Raw genomic sequence first — 15852 nt, forward strand, 5'->3', positions numbered from 1 at the left:
AGTGTATATAACACCAAATTAAAAATGCATTATCGGCCATACCACGTATGCTAACTGCGTCCGATGACTTTAATGGTAGTGTAGCCGGGTGGTGGTGCTAACTCTGAATGAGTTATAGCCACATAAGTACCACCCACTTATAACCCCCTAGTATTCATTCTATACATAAATACATATATACATACATATATACATGTTCATCTATTTATCACCATCACATCATTCTGTGTTCATTATATGTTGTCTTTGTCTGCAGTTGAATGTCAGCCAACTAACATCAACCCTGATACCCTTATGCAGCCTCTGTGATTTCTCCAGCTTCACCTGGACTTGTTATGCAATGTTTCATCAAAGTGCTATTATTTACAAAGGAAACGTTAAGAGGTTGTGATCAGTGAATTAGCTTGTGTTCCCAATATCGAAGTATGGAACATTCTGATAATAGACTACATGTATAACACGATTGTGTATAAGACTTGCTATTCAGTCAGTGACAAGGAGTTACATGTAACGTGATCAGCGTGACGCCAGAGAGTATTCGTCAAGTTCCCAGTGAGACAAATTCATTAATCGGTACAAAGCAATGAATAGTGCAGCAACTTGACATATATACCTAATGATTGCCGTCAAATAGTTATCGCCTTGTAGCAGACTGTATAAATTAAATTTGTCAAACTATCCTTTCGTCTACGTTCAAGTATGGCCCATGCGAGAACATTATTTTCTAAGTATCTAAGTATGAGAATGTTCGTGACCCAAATTGACTCTTTCACCCTTTTGTACTCTTATTAGCTACATCCCAGAAGAAGGAATTGCTCATAGCTGGGAAATATTTGCTGAAAACCTAAAAAAATATGCATTTTGTTAATTTATACATTTTAGTCTTAATTATGCATTTAGTGCTTTTCATTAGTCCCACTTGTTAAAATGAAATGAACAAAGTTCACATCAATATTAACTCATCTGGTAACATTCATGGTTATGAATTGTTTGACAGGCATTACTTAGAAGCTGACGGATGACAAAGTAGACACAATTTGTTAAGGCGGCGTTTCGGTATAGATCCTTGTTTCGTTTTCAAGTTTAAATGTTTGCCTAATGTCTCATATTATGCATATTCACAGTCAGAAAGAGCCCTTATTCCACCTTATGCGTTGATGCCATTGCAAAGACTATTGTGATCATGAAGTCATATTGTCAAGTGACCCGGTCAATTAAGACAATGAACAGAGTTACGTCCCATAGTCGTCCCAGGATCCTAAATTCTCTCTGATTACGATTATTGTTCTGTCAGCACAACATCCTTGCTCGTTGGTTTCACAACAATCAATCTTTGCTCTTTCTCGCTCATTAAGCTGACACAGTGTAATACAACCTGAATACTGCTTAAAGCCCCTTTAAACCAACTCTCTAACACCAAGGCACAATAATGTACACAACGACCGCCTTAACATGACATAGATATTAATGCGTGGTTGACGGGTATATATGTGTTGTTGCTTTGTGTCACAGTAACACTTACCCCTGTACACACCACCCGGAAGTTGAAAGGCTCACCTGAAGTAGATATACCCGACTACATACCAACATGTGTATATGTCAGTTCAGGGAAGTCTACAAATAGTCTGTGCAAAATCTTTCATGGAGATCAAAATACGCCATTTGTGGATTATTATCCTGATCTCATGTGGTGCCAGATGTAAGTATATGTGAATTATATACGTGAAAATAGTACAGTTGAACTGCTTCACTGCACACAGCCCAGCACAGCGAACATTCTCGTGTGTGCTGTTCAGCAGAACGTACATTCTCGTGTGCGCTGTACAGTAGAACGTACATACTCGTGTATGCCATTCTTTGGAATGAATCAGGTTCCGATCAATCTCTCAATAAAGATATTCTTTCAGTCTTGAGATCGTTAAACTCTAGCAATAACCTGACTAATGTAATTATACACGCTGTGCACAGGACTTAACAACAAGCAGGCCTCCATGCGTTAACCCTCTAACGCGCAGTACGTGATGTCCTCCGATTACATGCTTAGTCATACATGTGGCTGTTCACAAGGGATTTGTTCTAAACGGTTGGACGATGTGTACATATAACATGTAGGTAATCGGAGGTGTCGACGTTCCTCTGTCCCGTATTCACCAGTGTTATCACCGGCCTATGCCACTCACTGTGCGATCACTAGCGGAATAACGCACCCATTGTATGTGTAATTGAATGCTAAGCCATGTATGTAAAGATGCATAGAAATAAGAGGAAGTTAATCCCCGGGCAGTGACACCACATCAGCCCCTCTGTGTACAGGTGATATCGCTTTAGTATTATTTGTCCAGCAATCATTCACCAGTTATGTATATATATAGCATTCAAACAAGCACAATGACGCCACCACGGGGGTTTTGACAGCAATGTAGGTCACAGGTACAAGCGACGTCCTGACAATTTCCAACCCCCAGTCCTGAAACACACCACCAAGACGTCAGAGGATACCTTATGTCGAGTTAAAAGTACACGTTTAGGGTTACGGCATTTTACAACAAATAGGAGAGGGGACATAGGGCTTATCGTCACGTTCAAGTAACTGCAGTTATATAGCGTTATACATGCATGTGTTCGTGAGCGTTTGTGTGTGTTGTGCGGTGGGTGGGTGGGTGTGTATTTGTGACGTCACACTGTTGTCCTTGCAGTTGTTGATTCTGCGCCAGGAGATACTAGCCATACGGAACGTGCATTTTAAAACTATATGTCATTATGCAAAATAAAGAGAAATTTGGGCCTCATTCCTTTTTCCGGAATCAACAGATTTTCATGATATTTCGATTCTGTAGCATATTTAAACGTTTTTTGATATGACGCTGTAGCAAATAGAATTTGAATGGATGTGACATCTAAAACACCGTGATTAGGCAAGAATGCTCAACTCGCTGAAGGGTTGGGGGGGGGGGGGGGGGGGGGGGGGAGGGAGGGTGCGGTCGGGTAGACTTGTGGTTAAAGCGTTCGTTCGTCACGCCAAAGTGTGAGTGAGTGAGTGAGTGAGTGAGTGAGTTGAGTTTAACGCCGCTTTTAACAGTATTCCAGTTATATCACAGCGTGTCAGCTTAATGTGGGAGGAAAGCCCGAAGTGATGCAGGTCTCAGACATTTACCACTTCGGTGAAACCCACGAGCACTGGTATGGTGCTGACAAACCTAGAAACATAATCGGGGCGAACCGGGATTGGAACCCACAATCATAGGTTTCTTGCGTGCCCAAGGGACGCAACTCTGCACAGCGAATCGCGGCGCCTTAGACGACTAGGCCACCCGTGCCCCGTCACGCCAAAGACCCGGGTTCGATTCCCAACATGGGTACAATGTGTGAAGCTCAGTTTTGGTGTTCCCGGCCATGAAAGTTCTGGAATATTGCTAAAAGTGGCATAAAACCATACACACTACAACAACAACAACATACTCATATTGAATTAATCACATTTAGAAATAACACAGTATAGCACATGTCACAGTAGTATGACAGATACAAAAAAAGGGAGATAAGCGATACCTTACTTCTCACATCTAACAAGAAATAAATAGTATTACATTGAAGACAACCACTTTCATATGTTCAATAGACGTTTTTGGCTAGAACTTTAGTTCATATATACTACTATCCATTCTATGCCATAATAACATTGAACTTTTTTACAAACAATATATATGCTAATCTCATGTCCACTCTCTTTAGTACAACCTCTCATCTTTAGCTCGACATCATTAGTACGACACCACGAGGTACATTCTCGTTGAGGCAGATGATCCAATCAGCAAACCAAAATCCTCAATATCATAAATAAGATTCACACTAACATGAAATACATGTGCTATTCATTAACCTGGCCTAAACGAAGAACAGGTAAGAGAGAATACCATGTACAATACCTTTGTTAACAAAACTGTATAACACAAACAGGAAACGGTTTTGTGCAAATTCTATTGAATTTATATATACAAAATAAAATACAACTTGAAAACATCCATAAATTCCTCACTGTTGCAGATAACCAGTGTTTGCATGTATAGCAGTACCAAATAACTGACTCTATGTTAAAGTGGTCGCTGAGATTGTGCAGGCTCATTCGCGATATTTCACATTCTCAATTTGCACTTACACAGGTTTTATACGTATTTGAAACGTTAGGGTATTTGTGTTCAATATGTTGAAAAGTCGACTTTTTCTAGTCACAGATGGTGAGAGTGTCATCGTTAGAGAGACGGAAACGGCCAGATTCAGGTGGCAGGTGCCACGAGGGACATCTGTCCTTGCAATGTATGTGCTGAACCAAAATGGAACCGGCGTCCTCCTCGCTAACACAGCAAACCGGCACCTTGTTGCTCCTTCATATGAAGCCCGTGTCAACTTCAGTGGGAACTTGTCGGCGGGGCTTGTATCCTTTGATATGAGCAATGTCAGCAGATCTGATGCTGGGACTAACACGTGTGGTAACGGAGGGCTGAGTGATATCATTCCGAACTGTGGACAGACGCTCATTGTTCTAGGTGAGTGTATATCAATGCAATTCGATTTTTAGCCCTACATTTCCATCCTCAGATGCTGAGAGTCAGACTACAGCCATCGCCTCCCCTGGAGATAACAGTAGAGTCAGCTTCCTCATCCCACAAGGTGGTCTTGGGACCGGATCTTCATTCTACTTTGTTACACCAAGTGGTGTGATAGCCTTTATTCTTACAGCATCGGACGTATTCATAGCCACAGATCCATATAAAGATAGAGTAATTTTTGAAGGCAGCTATTCCTCGAGGAACATCACATTTGTGCTGGAGAACATTACAAGATCGGATGCAGGACATTATAATTGTAGCAATGCAGGTTCTACCAATCAGATACCGAACTGTGGCTTGAAGCTTATAGTCATCGGTATGTTGTTTACATTTGATAAATCAATACATGTTGATATTCATAACCCTTTGTACAGTTACATCCTGTTCCCACAACCATGTGCATACACGTTGAACAGCTGTGGGATATGAATGTGTATCACACTGTGTCTGTAGCAGGAGCCATCTCAAATCAGAATAGAAAGTATTGTGTGTCTTCCTCACCTGACTCGAATAATATATAAAATGACATAATATAAACAAATAAACGACTTATCATAGCAAATTGTATGCTAGATTTACACTCCTTGTCACAAAATGTGTGTGTCTTGTAAAAGCGTGCCAACAATCATTTCAGGGCTCCTTTGTGACAGTAATAACATTATACAATAAAGAAGGATTTGAGGGACATGGCAAGGGCTATATGATAGTGAGTACAATGCAATGTTGCGTACAAGCCATCATGACAGATTAAACGACCTATCACAGTAGATTGTATACTACATTGTACATTCCTTCTCCAAGAATGTGTGTTTCTTGTAAAAGAGTGCCAACAATCATTCCAGGTGAGCCGACCAAGCCAGTCATATCACTTCAATCTACTCCCGTGGTTGGCAGGAACGTCACGATGACGTGCTCATCTACATCTACAACACTACCTGCAGATCATGGACTGACCTTCACCTACACCTGGAAGATAGATGGTGTCAACATTAACTTGCCAGGTGGCGCTAGTCTAACAGTTCTGGTTGAGAGTCATGACCCACAAGGTATCACCTGCCACGTGACAGAGGATGAGGGCCTGGGGGGAGATAGCGACGTTCTGATGATAACTCCTGACTGTAAGTATATAGCTATAGATTACCAGATACACATCTGTATGTGGTGCAACTGTAACCACATTGGAATGTCTACAACTTTGAACTGCATACAAATGGTGTAATACCAAGGTTACCGTCACGATATTCCGATTGAATTAAACTGAACAAAGATAGATTATACTTTTCCTAACTTGCCTGTACAGCACAAAGTGGAAGGTTCATAATGTATATATAAATACTCAATAGTGTAATATTACTTGCTGAACAAAATACCCTGTAATGATAAATACGATATTTGGAAGGCACTACTGTAGGTGTGTGTTGGGAAAGAGTTGCTTGGTTTGTAATATATATTATAAAACAAGGCTTTGAGTTTGAATTGATCATAGTATACACATGCACAACAGTTAAGCGCCACCCACCATATTTGTGAGCTGTTTCTTTCTAATATAACGAGATGTATGTACGAGTGTTATAAGCCGTATATGTAAACCTCATGTGATGCAAAAGTTGTCCCAAAGCAAGTTTTTCTTGTGTTCACATCAGGTGTCACATAGACACCCTAGGGAGTGCAGAGTCTATTGCAAGACAGAAACGTCAGTAACGTGTGTGTGATGGCATTGTTAGCAATTCAGGTTTCCACGAATTGTCCAGCGGAAGTTTGCAGCCGAAGGAAACACAACCCCCTGCCACATGCTAAGGTCTTCTGGATGTTACTTGGTGCAAAACGAGCATTACGTTGCCTCCAAACACGTATTCGACCATCAACAGTTCGAAGCAACATTCGACACTCGTCAGACCAATGGATCCTTCTCCAGTTGGCCAAGTTCCATCGACTATGGGCACGACACCATATCAGACGATTCCGCATGTGCCTCTCAGTCAGTTGAGGACGTTTTACTGGTCTTATGGCGTTATAACCAGCCGCTCTTAGGCGACGCCTTACGGTCATCGTCGAGAGTCTCTGATGGGTAATTCACTGCAGTCTTAAATCTGTTCAAGTGGCAAATGGATTTCGTCTGACTATCCTGAAAAGACGTCTATCCTCTCTGTTAGAGGTCTTTCTTGGACTAAGAGACCTATGCCTGTCATTGACATCATTGGTTTGACCATGTTTGACAATCAAACGAGTGATAACACTGATGACGACCCATTTGTCTTGCAGTGGCCCTGCATGACATGCCAGCAATTTTCATGCCTATCACTTGCCATCTTTCAGCGTTCGTTTCATTTCCTTGTGGTATCTGGACAGATGTTGGTTCCTGAAACTATGGAGGCCTAATTCAATCATCTTTCGTATTTCTGATTCCCACACGTGAAATCAAGAGACTATGAATATGGTGGCGCTTAATTTTTGTGCATGTGTATATAACACTATATATATTTATATTCTAAAACGACATATGTCTTTCTCCTTGATGATACGAATGGAACATTTAGAAGAACGTATTCAGTATTGAGTTATATTTCTAATTATTTGACTTTACAATCGAATTGCAATTACTTTCGTTTATGTAACTAAAAACCAAGTTTGAATTGATTCCAAGCACTGATCTTACAGATCCTCCGTACAATGCCAGCATCTCGCCAGCATCTGTACAAGTCAAGGAGACTGACGTCGTACCCCAGGTCACGTGTGTCAGCACGTGTCGACCTGCATGCTCATATTCCTGGAAACAAGGATCTCAGACAGTCGTGACTGGACAGGTGCTCAGTCTTGGTGCAGCAAACAGGACCATGGCTGGCAGCTACGTGTGCACGGCGACTAACGTATATGGCATAACACAGAGTCCTGCTGTTTCACTTGATGTCCAATGTGCGTAGGGCTGCATTTCATGTTAGAGTAAACCATGCTTGTGATAAGAGGCGACGAACGGGATCTGGCCCTCTGACTTGCGTAGATCGATGATCATGATTTCAATCACTGGATTGTCTGGTCCAGAAACGATTCAACAACAACTGGCGTTAAACAACAAACAAATCATGTATAATAAAATAGAGTCTGGATCAGACAATATATTAACTGACATCATGAGCATCAATTTACGGCAATTGTGATAACATGACAAACAACCAAAGATATAACATCACCACGCCTGATCACACAATCCCTCTGGTCGCCTTTTACGATCCATTGTAAACCGGAAACTTCACGACGTGCTGAAAATGATTATTTAAGTGAATGAAGCATGATGACATGCTGGAACTAGTTTGTATGAAATATGGAATATAAACCACAGGTGGTCAAATTTACTTGAGTGAGTGATAATGGTTTTACGCCGCTTTGAGCAATATTCCAGCAATATCATGGCGAGGGACAGCAGAAATGAGCTTCACACCTTGTACCCATGTGGGGAATCGAACCCGCGTCTTCGGCGTGACGAGCGAACGCTTTAACCACTAGGCTACCCCACCAACCCCAAACTTACTTGATACATCATAAATATTTACAGAGATGGTTTGCATATTTCAGCGTCTTCACTGTTGTATTGTCATATTTTATCTAAAATGAAGTGAAGATACATATCACAATGTTTCTTAGTTTGCATAATTTAGACGAGTCGCATTACAACTAAGACGGAAGGACAATGTAAAGGTATAATTTAAATCCTCCTTTCACTCTTCAGATAAACCATCTGCAGTTTTAATGGCTAATGGTCAGTCCAATGCAGCTGCAGTTGACGAAAGAGGCTCTGTTGTTCTGTCATGCGCAGTAGACAGTAATCCTTTCTCCAGCATTTCCATCATGAACGGCACTATTCGACTGAACCACGTGACAGAGGCAGCCGGCGCCAGCTTCAACTGGACTGGAGCGGATTGTCTTGACGGCAGCGTCTACACGTGTCTTGCAAGGAACATAGTTGGTGAAACGACAGCATCAGTAACAGTAAATATAAAATGTAGGTACCTTGATGAGACTCTAAAGGTATCTGGTTTAATAACCAAGATATTCACACATCTATTGATATATTCTACAGCCACGTATGCTACCTGGAAGAAGTATGTCCAATATTGAGCGTAAATTTTATGGGAAATTAGAAGGTGATATGTTGACTCATATCCTCATACTGACTTGTCAAGAAGCAATGTATTTGACAAAAAGGACGACTTTTCGATAAAGAAACTGCATTGATGTATAAAACTATAAAGTCACTGTCATTGCAATAAAATACTTGACAAAGAAATATTTTCAATGCAGGGAGAAACATGTGAAAAGAATTACTTTTTACATTAAAGGTTCCCCGCGGCTCAATTTCCAATACCCCACAGGGAGGGACGTGTATGTTGAAATAGGGCAGCCAATCAGATTACAGGTGTACATCCTGGCCTTTCCACAACCGACCTTCACCTGGTTTAAACAGAATGGAGGTAGTGCAGAACCTGTCGACCTGTCAAAATGGCGCCAGTATGACGAGGCCATGACGTCATATATTGTCACAGATATTGTTGAAGAGACAGATTATGGAGTGTATTATGTAAACGTCACAAACACACTTGGAAGATTCCGAATGCAATTTCAACTTGGAAAGAAAGGTGGGTTTGAACTAAATAATTGAACTAACTGAAACAAAATATATGTTAGACTGAAATAACACAAACACGCACCATTATAGTAATTCATTATCATGGGATCATGTTTCCTTATTCAATCTATGGTATGTTCTTCATCACTTACAGCACCACTTTCTGTACCGGAGAACTTCCAGTGTCAAAACAAAGCCGGCAGCTACATCCTTCAGTGGACACCGGGTGGTGATGATGAGACAAGAGGCGTAGGGTTCCTGGTGGAACAAAGACTGCCACAGGCTAACTGGACCACAGTCTCCGCCACTGTTGCAAGTGATGGTGTGAGGAGACAGGTGGAGCTACCAGAGGCTGGAGACAGGACCGTCTTCTTCAGGCTCTATGCTGCAGAGGGCACTGCAAGGACGTCACCAGTGACAGCGTCATGTACATCATTCACTGTTGCAGTCGACAATGGTATGTCAGACCGATACTATATTTCACTGTTCATTGTATGAATATTTTTGTGCTCACTTTTATAACTTTCTAACTTTTTTTTCAATAAACATATCCTTAATGTTTCAGAGATCGTAGATAGATGATTATCAAACTTCATTACGCTTTAATCGTTGTTGAAGTTTTCATTTCCTTCCATGGTTTGATGATTCAATGACGCAGGTACAATATGATGCACGTCAAGATCAGATAGACAAAGTGAAAACATTTTATTGCTCTTACGTGGGCGTTCACCATTCAATTTCCTATGTGTGTGATATTCAAATACTATTACTTACGATAGGCTCCGATATCATGCTTCTAAAATTTGACTTTGTTTTGAAAGATGAAGCTATCTAAACTAACATCCCTTTCTCTGTGTTCAGGTGAGCTATCGTTCGGGGCAGGTGTGGGCGTTGGCCTTGCTGTTGCAGTAGCTGCTGCAGCAGTGTGCCTGGCTGTAGTTTGTATCTGCAGAAAGAAGCGACTGTCACTAAGGAATGGTATGTATACATGGCTTATCAGGATAGGAGATACACGTTTCCCTGAGACAAAACACTAGCTCAGTTTATATTGCCACATGACATGGATGACAGTTCACTCAGACGACTCTCGAAATATGAGCGAACACACAACATGAACAAAACTATGTTGCTGATGTTGCTTAACAATGCTGTTGAAAGTTGTCTGAGGAAGCGGATCAGTAATGTTCGTGGCAGGTTCATTCTAAAGCTGTACATAATGTGAACATTCGTCTAAATCTACCACATCAACACTAAAGCTATAAACGATGCATTGCAATAGAAGGGTAGGAACATAAGACTTTATAACATATAACTTTAACTGAGAAAGAGATACCAGTTGGACATAGTCAGACACCTAATCATGATACCATGTTTAACATGTTTGTGATATTTCAAATAGGATACCAGGGTACCAGCCCGATATTGGTATCGGCTTGTCAATATGACATAACACTTGCATTATTAGTGAGTGAGTGGACAGGTTCTTTAAGACGCATCAGCAATATACCAGGTATTTGCGACAAAGTATGGACAATAAGTGGACCACTTCGTATAAAGTTCAACCAATTTCATCACTCCCCTAACCGCAGTCATGTGGTGTTCAAGACGTACAAACTGAAAAGGAATGTACTACACCAGAACTTGTGTGAGATGGACTTTACCATAACAGGATGTACACCATGACAGGACACAGATTTATACAGTTTGCACATCGGTTTTTCGATTCATACCTCAATGAACCGGAAAAAATACAGTCAATGTTTGAATGCACACAAGATACCGAACTATCGGCTCACATTACTTTTATACTGCCAACCAAGAATATTCTTCAAGATCTATGCACCAACAACAAATGAGGATTGGATGGTCAACTGAACACAAGATATCTTTGGAGAAATAGCTGGAAGGTCATAAGGAAGAGGTTTGAAGATGTCTGAAGCTGTGACGTTGTGGAATGTTTTTTCAGGCAACTTCTGTGGTTAAGATAACATCCATACAGCATTTCTCATGGGCGAGACTTGCATCAGTAAAATCAGTCCTCGCTTAGAGTTAACAACTGTGTCTGCACACATTGGGCAACTCATGTAGAAACAACTTGACACCAATAGTGATAGTGTCGCTTGGGTTTCTATCCATATAAAAATGGGTCACCATATGCTCATCTAATTTCACTGACGTGGTTTGATGGGATATTCCATTAAAACAATTATTTACTTGTGTTAAATTAAATGCACCTTATTGTAATATAATGTTGGATCGAAATGAAATATGTCAGTTAAGGACAAGTTCATTCTTTTATTTGACAAAATAAGCATTGTACACATACAATACTAGTTTTGTCGCTGACCAGTTGAAATGCACATATACATGTATCTAAGTCTGTATTTCATTACTCAAACGATTACTTTACAATGTACTAATTATACCTATATTTTGAGTAGGCCTATATATTTCATCCTTTTGTAAGGAGTGGTTAGAATGATATGAAACAGAAAATGTAAACATGTACTGCTCCACACTATTAATACACTATTGATGACTGGGATGATTTGATCACACAATAATTGTTACGAACATGACACGGGTACAAGCTGTTATAGTGTGGGAGATCTGTGTTTCCAGATCCGTCGAGGCAGAAGGAAGAGGAATCTGTGTAAGTACTTTTGGCTCTTGCTATACTTAAAATAAGTGAGTACTTAAACATGTTGATGCTGAATTGAAAGCGGAACAGATGTGTAGTTCATTGTACCCTGTTATTACTGTATCAGTGTAGACTATATCATTTGTGATTAAACGTAATTCGCAGAGGAAAGTTAATTCATGTTATATGGACACACACAATAGAATGTCCTGCAATGTGACGCTACTGTTTCTATACAGATATCATGAGGTAGCTGCATCTACCGTGACAACTCAGCACAATCGCCAGCAACATCGTCAGTCAGGTAAAACAAGGATTATGGACTGGACATAAGTCACATTCTTGTTTACTGGACCCGAAAAAACACAATATTGACTGTGGAAGAAGACCGCGGTCGATGTTGTTTTGTTCGGGTTCATAAAACATGTAGTGGCATAAAATATAATTGTTTATTATATAAGAAAGCGACAAAGGCACAATCAAAATAGGCTTTTGGTCGCTTCTGTCGAATGACACGTGACCGCTCCTTGGCCAATGAAATGGCTTAATTTCAAGGACATAAAGAAAGGAGGTATATATCCAATCCTTGTCAACCAATGGTGTATTGTTGTCCTTATAATTTGGATTTCACGAAAAAAGTTTGTAAAAGTTTATCTCATTATAATTATTTGTATTTGTGATGCATATCTTCCTTGGTGTCTGATATTTCCAGTTAGCATACTTATTTAAAAACTGAGGGTTCACAAGTTCCAGTTACCACAGAGAATCTGACTCGACTGTCAAAGATACTTATTGATGTATGGTTTCAAATACAAGGAGCTGCTGACAACGCGGATGTTTCCACCTGGTTATCGTCGATTGTTTCAGTTACATGCATATCGTATGTCCTTGTTTCATGAAATATTGAGATCACAAGGAGGATAAACACCATTATTGTTTATTGCGAGCTCAATCTTGTCACAAATAGGTTTACTGTACATGGTTTGTACTTTGGGCGACCACAGGATGATGTGTAATAATACCATTACAGGTGCGGGGACATCTGGCAGCACTTACGACGCCCTCACATCTGACAGGGACACGCCAACAGAAGCACCAGCTTACGAGAAACTAGAGAAACAGTATGTGAACATGGCGGTGTCTGCTTATGATGAGACCTAAATGCAATCATCACGGGTTTCACAAACACACATGCCACGACATAGTATACACATGAAGCCTCATAGTAGACTTGACGTACGTTTCAAGCGCTAACTTATTTTCCAATCTCGTGTACGGAAAGATCGTGATATTGAGGGGCAGCATTACCCAATCGTCACTCAGTTCTCTATGTACATCTGCATTTCTTGGACGTACCAGAAAACTACGCGCTTCGGTTCGAATACCAGATTCGCCCTCTTTATAATTCTATAATTCTTGGTTTGTCAGCACCATACCCATGCTCGTGAGTTTCACCAAAGTTGACTAGCCCTGATAATAATACTCACCAAAGCACGGTTAGCTAACTCATTCAGCTGAACAATTGTTCAACAAACTGATAATACCTGACACCAGCTGTGACGATCAACTCACAGAGTCTATGCCACGATCCGAATGTTTCCCACTATTAGAAACATCATTACTGACAGTGCTGACATGTTTTTTCCTAAAATGCAATAAGCACTGAGTGTATCTTGTTTCCGTGATTGCCTGCGTGGTCAAACGGAATGTCAGGGGTATCAGCAGACATGAAATGATGGTACTTGTTGTTACCCTGCCTGGCACTCGGCAATAAGGACATACACTACAATATGTCTGAGTATCTCTTCACACCAGTACTATATAACTGGCATAAGTCTAGATTCGTTCATGCAGCGACACATACACATACATCCACGTCGATATGCAGTGAAGTGATCATGAAATTCTTTTCAAACCCCATTTCATCTCCCCTTTGTTTGGCGACGATCGCAGTTTTGACAGCTGGTTATACATCATATTGTCTTCTCGAAGTTTGACAAGACAGACCATAAGAAAAAAATGTTAATCTACAACATTACTATATAAACTATGCACTTTAATAAATATGTCAATTGTCAAGCAGACTGAGTTGTTTGTTCCCCACCTTCAGCAGTGTTAAATTTGCACGTACAACACAAGGTTCATGTGAACGTGTCGGCCTTGAAGCTACTTTGTTCTTCAGTGAAAGTGAGTGAGCATGGTTTTATGCCGCTTTTAGCTTTATTCCAGCAATATTACGGTGGGGGACACCAGGAATGGGCTTCACACATTGTACCCATGTACACATTTTATCACATTCTAAATCAAAGACGCACCGATTATGCACAATGATCAATTACTTATACAAATGCTACAGTATCCTTACATAACATTCCCCCAAAGCTGGAAACACAAAGGATCTCACTGATGTGTCTTTTCATTTCAAATATATCAACACGATTCTAAAAAGAGAAAAACTTCCAAGGCTTGAGCGATGATAAAGACAGGCGAGTATTTATCATCCAAAATCACAGTCATGGTATGTGACAATAGATCCATTGAGTTCATTGTGTTCATTATGAAAAACACACAGAAGATATTAACTAGAGTTCAATATATTTAATTTAAATAGTATCTACAGGTTTCCAGATCATCTATGCACAGAACAAAATAGAATTTATCACATTATTAACCATTCACCCAGTGATTATACACAATGATAAATAACATATGCATGTATATGTACAAATATTACATATATTCTCCAGTATCCTTACATAACATTCCCCCAAAACTGGAAATACAAAGGATCTCACCGATGTGTCTTTTGACATCAAATATATCAACACGGGTCTTTAAAGTGTAAAATCCAAAGGCTTGAGCGATGGTCAAGACAGGTGGGTGAGATTTTATTTATCATCCAAAATCATTCTTCCAACTTTTACATTTTGTAAACAGTAATAACTAGTGTCTTGAGTGTAACAAATACAGCTAACCATCTTCAGTAGCAGAGAGTATTGATGTCATTTGATTGTGATGTCCATGTAAATAAAGATATTACAATAGTGTGTTTGGATAAATGTACATAAAAAAACAAATATTCACTCAACTCTCCCTCGTTAAACAATCATTTGATCAACATAAAAGCAAACTAATGTGTCATGATTTATGTTTATTTGAGTCGTATCAAGACACTTTTGCTGAACAATAACTATGTCAGTCAACGTTGTCATGCAATGAAGCAAATATATTCAACTGTGAGTATTGAACTTTCCACAATAATGTTTGCGCTAGTCGAAAGAGAGGATCAAGTGTATATAAAACCAAATTAAAAATGCATTATCTGCCATACGACGTTTGCTAAGTGGGTCAGATGACTTTAATGGTTGATCTGTTAGTTTGGCGAAATGAGATATATGTGTGTATGATATACAATATTTATACTCGTACGTGCCCAGGTACTCTTCATACGGCTACGTCATTTGCAGCCAGCTGTACAGCAACATCCTCTACAACATCAGCGAGTGAAAGTGAGGGGAATTGTGGTGCCGACCTTGTCCCAGATGCATCCACTGCTGAATATCACCGCTCGTAGTTACCAGCTTATACGTAGTTACTCCACTGTCACAAAAGCAGGCTTCAACTGGAACATATCACATGTTGTCAAGCCTCGCTAAACACAATGTTTCTTCCTGAAACAGGATATTACCAACTCCAAATACACTCACGTTATCGCTTCTATTCACGTTCACATATCAATACTATCAAGTATAACTATTCAGACCAACACCACGGTTTGAGGGTGGAAGTATGCATATTTCTGTGCGTCTGCACGCGGCTTGTTATGCAATACTTTATCAAAGTGCTTTTATTTGTAATGGAAACGTTTCATGAAATTCCTTCCGCTCTCCCTTGGTGTTCTTCCGCTCTGCCATAAGTGAAAAATGTGGTTAATAGTAAAAACCAGGCTTCAATTGGAATATGTCACATGCGGTCAAGCTTCG

General features: G+C 40.1%; 1 protein-coding gene across 2 annotated transcripts; it reads left to right on the plus strand.

Moving 5' to 3' along the window:
- Positions 1-1529: 1529 nt before the first annotated feature.
- Positions 1530-13383, plus strand: LOC124150174 (hemicentin-2-like). 2 transcript variants are annotated; one of them, XM_046522111.2, is made up of 11 exons: positions 1530-1699; positions 4227-4544; positions 5450-5725; positions 7266-7520; positions 8332-8604; positions 8942-9238; positions 9383-9685; positions 10090-10206; positions 11851-11881; positions 12109-12173; positions 12900-13383. In XM_046522111.2, exons 1-11 carry the CDS (start codon positions 1597-1599, stop codon positions 13028-13030), a joined length of 2169 nt encoding a protein of 722 aa, XP_046378067.2. In that variant the 5' UTR covers positions 1530-1596; the 3' UTR covers positions 13031-13383. The 2 variants fall into 2 exon arrangements, with proteins under 2 accessions (XP_046378067.2, XP_046378066.2); XM_046522110.2 differs by lacking the exon at positions 4227-4544 and adding an exon at positions 4597-4923.
- The last annotated feature ends 2469 nt before the right edge of the window (positions 13384-15852 follow it).

This window comes from Haliotis rufescens, unplaced genomic scaffold (assembly GCF_023055435.1).
Source record: "Haliotis rufescens isolate VD_foot unplaced genomic scaffold, xgHalRufe1.0.p SCAF_63, whole genome shotgun sequence".
Taxonomy (NCBI): domain Eukaryota; kingdom Metazoa; phylum Mollusca; class Gastropoda; order Lepetellida; family Haliotidae; genus Haliotis; species Haliotis rufescens.

Coding starts and splice junctions, on each gene's coding strand:
- LOC124150174 (XM_046522110.2), top strand. CDS start 1,597: ATGTCAGTTCAGGGAAGTCTACAAATAGTCTGTGCAAAATCTTTCATG. Junction 1,700..4,596: donor GATCTCATGTGGTGCCAGAT/GTAAGTATATGT, acceptor TTCCATCCTCAG/ATGCTGAGAGTCAGACTACA. Junction 5,726..7,265: donor TCTGATGATAACTCCTGACT/GTAAGTATATAG, acceptor CTGATCTTACAG/ATCCTCCGTACAATGCCAGC.